Source organism: Austrofundulus limnaeus, unplaced genomic scaffold (assembly GCF_001266775.1).
Source record: "Austrofundulus limnaeus strain Quisiro unplaced genomic scaffold, Austrofundulus_limnaeus-1.0 Scaffold9, whole genome shotgun sequence".
Lineage (NCBI taxonomy): Eukaryota > Metazoa > Chordata > Actinopteri > Cyprinodontiformes > Rivulidae > Austrofundulus > Austrofundulus limnaeus.
This window is the reverse complement of record NW_013952411.1, coordinates 5,145,115-5,148,303: the sequence shown is the minus strand read 5'-3', so window position 1 is coordinate 5,148,303 and position 3,189 is coordinate 5,145,115. Positions and strand designations below refer to the sequence as shown.

The window sequence follows — 3,189 nt, the reverse complement described above, 5'->3', positions numbered from 1 at the left end:
TAGAATGGTTAATGGTTAGCCATTAGCCTAGCCTGGTTAATGGCTACCTTTAGCCTAGAATGGTTAATGGTTAGCCATTAGCCTAGCCTGGTTAATGGCTACCTTTAGCCTAGAATGGTTAATGGTTAGCCATTAGCCTAGCCTGGTTAATGGCTAGCCATTAGCCTAGCCTGGTAAATGGTTAGCCATTAGCCTAGCCTGGTTAATGGCTACCTTTAGCCTAGAATGGTTAATGGTTAGCCATTAGCCTAGCCTGGTAAATGGTTAGCCATTAGCCTAGCCTGGTTAATGGCTAGCCTTTAGCCTAGTCAAGACTTGTCCCCTTGTCTTCGTTGTTTCTGACTGAACTATTTAACAGAACAACTCTAAATTCAGCGAACCGTCCCTTTAAGACACTTTCTAACAACACAGTTCCTGTTCAGTCCTGTTATCATCAAAACTAATTCCTCTGTTCCACAACAAAAACACGTCTGCATCAAAATCAGACTTAAAAAACAGWAATTAAATAAAAATAAGACATTCTTTAAAATAAAAAATAAAACAAAAACACTTAAGACTAGCTAAAGGTACTCAATGCAAAGTTGTTAAGACTTTGTTTACAGCAGATCCAGCTTTGTTTACGTTGACTGCAGACCCGCGTTTTATGAATATCTGGAACACTACAGGAGTTAACTCTTCCAAACTGCACCATTTGATCAACTTTTTAATTTTTTTACATTTTGCTCTGAGTACCTTTAATCTGAGGAATGGCCGTCAGATAAAAGTGTAAATTAATGCCGTCCTGCGTGAAGAAAAAAGGCTAAAAAGTTGAAAATGGCGACGTCTGGGCCTGCGGAGGCACAACAGCTCTTTTTCTTTCACATTTATTGATGATTCAGCATTGCAGATTATTACTTTTAATCTATTTGATTTGATTTTTTTTTAATTCCTTTGGACACGTGTTGACTTTTCATCTGTCGCAGCAGGTAGATTCAGCTAGCATTTTTTCATATATCTATATATATTTATATATATACTTATATACACACATGCAACCATATGGATCCCCCAAAATAAAATAACTAAAGAAAAACAGAAAAATAAAAACAGAACTCCCTTTTTTTTTTCWTTTTGAACCACTTCAGAGCTATAAAAACCTGCATGAGTCCAGACGGAGCTCGCCCGGAGGATGTGAGATACGCAGCGGGCTGGAGGAGGTGCTGATGCTGGGGTGGGGGGTGGAATGCAGCAGGGATGGGTCTACTCTTCATCCCCCCTCCCTGTCCAAACGAGCCACATTCTATAGATTTTTTTTAGKGGGGTTGTTTTATTTTTAAGATTCACATTATGCTGGAAGAAGACTAACTGGCTGCAGACGCTGCCTGGGGGGGCAGGCCGCCACCAAGAACACTGGAGTCGAGTGCGAATGCATATCTACCCTCCTGACCTGCAGGGGGGGAAGAAGAGGGTTCAGTCGTGAGCGGTTCAGGGGGAACCGATCCCTCAGGCGGTACTCACGCAGCTTCACCACTGCGGCGGCACGTAGCTGTAGCTGGGGGTGCCGGAAGGCCGGTACGTGGGCATCGACACCGGGTGGGGGGCRACGGGCGCCGGTGATGGACTCGTCAACAGAGCTCCTGAAAAGCAGAGCAGGTGACTCACACATCAAAAAGTCATGCTCTTCTGCTTTTTAGCATTTGGCAGAATAATCAGCATCTTACCTGCTGCAGATGGCTACTTTCTCCTCAGTTTAGAGTTTAAATCTGACAGAACCGACGAGCTAATGGCTAGTCTTTTTTAAACAACTTCAAATTTTTGAACTGGTTCATGATGACATTATCTCAGTGGACCCAGTTCTGCAAATCCGCTAACAGAATTTTATACAACTTTGGAAACTCTTAGCGAACCGATTAGCTTCCACTAAATTAGGTTCTGCTAAYTTTGAGTCCACTAAAAGTTCACGAGTGTAAAACTACTTTATCTCAAATTAAATAAAAATATCCCCTCTTATAACCAGTGCTAGACGTGTCGTGTGTAGCATGTAGCATCTTTAGCGGCTAAACTTCAAAGTAAGGGCATCAAAAAAACAACAACATTTAAATAATGAACACAAAAGATGACTGAATAAAATACAGTAAAAAAAAGTATTTGCTATTTGTTGTTTGACTAACTTCAAACTGTATTTGTAAAAATAAAACTTGATCAAACAAGTGCTTTTATTCTGAAAGGGGTAAATTAGATATATCTTAGTTTAGACAGTGCTATAATTCTGGTTTGGATTGGCTCGTTTACCACATGTGACACAGGCTGAGTGTCGTCTTAGCGGTTAGCGTTAGCTTCCACAAATTACCTGTTTAACAGATTAGCGTTAGCGGAGCAAAAGGTAATTATTTAGCAGATTAGCRTTAGCAGAAAATAAGTTTACGTTCAGTGGATTAGCATTAGCAGAGCATACTGTAGGTTCTTGTTCAATGGATTAGTATTAGCGGAGCATAGGTTATTATTTAGCAGATTAGTATTAGCAGAGCAGAGGATCTTGTTCTAAGTTAAACTTATTTTAAGAGCCATCTGCAGAAGGTTAGATACTACCTGTTCATATTGTTGCCACAGAACCCTGCTGCAGAGCGTYGCAGCAGCAGCTCACCTGCTGACATGGCCATGGTCGTACCGGCTACCATCCCCATGGTGACGCCGTTGGGGCGTGTGGGAGGAATGGGCGGAGCATACATGGCTGCAGGCATCCCGTTGGGCTGGACCACCGTGGTGTGATGGATGACGTGAGGCGGAGCCGCGTACAGCGGCTGCGTGTAATAGGCGCCTTGTTGTTGTGAAGGTATTAACGCCTGAAGCAGGAATTAAAAAAAACTGTGACGACGGAGCAGGAAACAAAGGTCTGCGATGGCGCCGCCCACAGACTCACTCACCTGTGCGTACGGGCTCTGTTGGGCGTAGGTGCTCCTGACTGGGTAGACGGCGGCAGGGTACGGGTTTGGCGAGGAGGAGTAGGGCGGAACGGTCCCCGTGTTGGGAGAGCAGGACATTTTGAAGGGAGTTCCAGGAGCGTAACCTGGAGGGAGAAGATGCTTCAGGTTATTCTTAAAAACAGATAAGTTTGTTATTTAAGAACAAAAAACTGCTAAAAATACGGTTAAGATAAGTTTGTTTTTAAGAACAAAAAACTGCTTAAGATTCATTTAAGATAAGTTTGTT

General features: G+C 42.8%; 1 protein-coding gene across 2 annotated transcripts in view; it reads right to left on the bottom strand.

The window, feature by feature from the left end:
- Positions 1 to 923: 923 nt before the first annotated feature.
- fam168b (family with sequence similarity 168 member B) overlaps positions 924 to 3,189 on the bottom strand; it is a 10,506-nt gene continuing 8,240 nt past the window's right edge. For both annotated transcript variants that reach the window (XM_014001626.1, XM_014001625.1), the window contains exons 4-7: positions 2,904 to 3,046; positions 2,624 to 2,822; positions 1,498 to 1,616; positions 924 to 1,426 (exon numbers count right to left, since the gene is read on the bottom strand). In XM_014001626.1, coding sequence (XP_013857080.1) covers positions 1,504 to 1,616; positions 2,624 to 2,822; positions 2,904 to 3,046 — 455 coding nt within the window. In that variant the 3' untranslated portion in view covers positions 924 to 1,426; positions 1,498 to 1,503. The remainder of the gene's footprint in view (positions 1,427 to 1,497; positions 1,617 to 2,623; positions 2,823 to 2,903; positions 3,047 to 3,189) is intronic.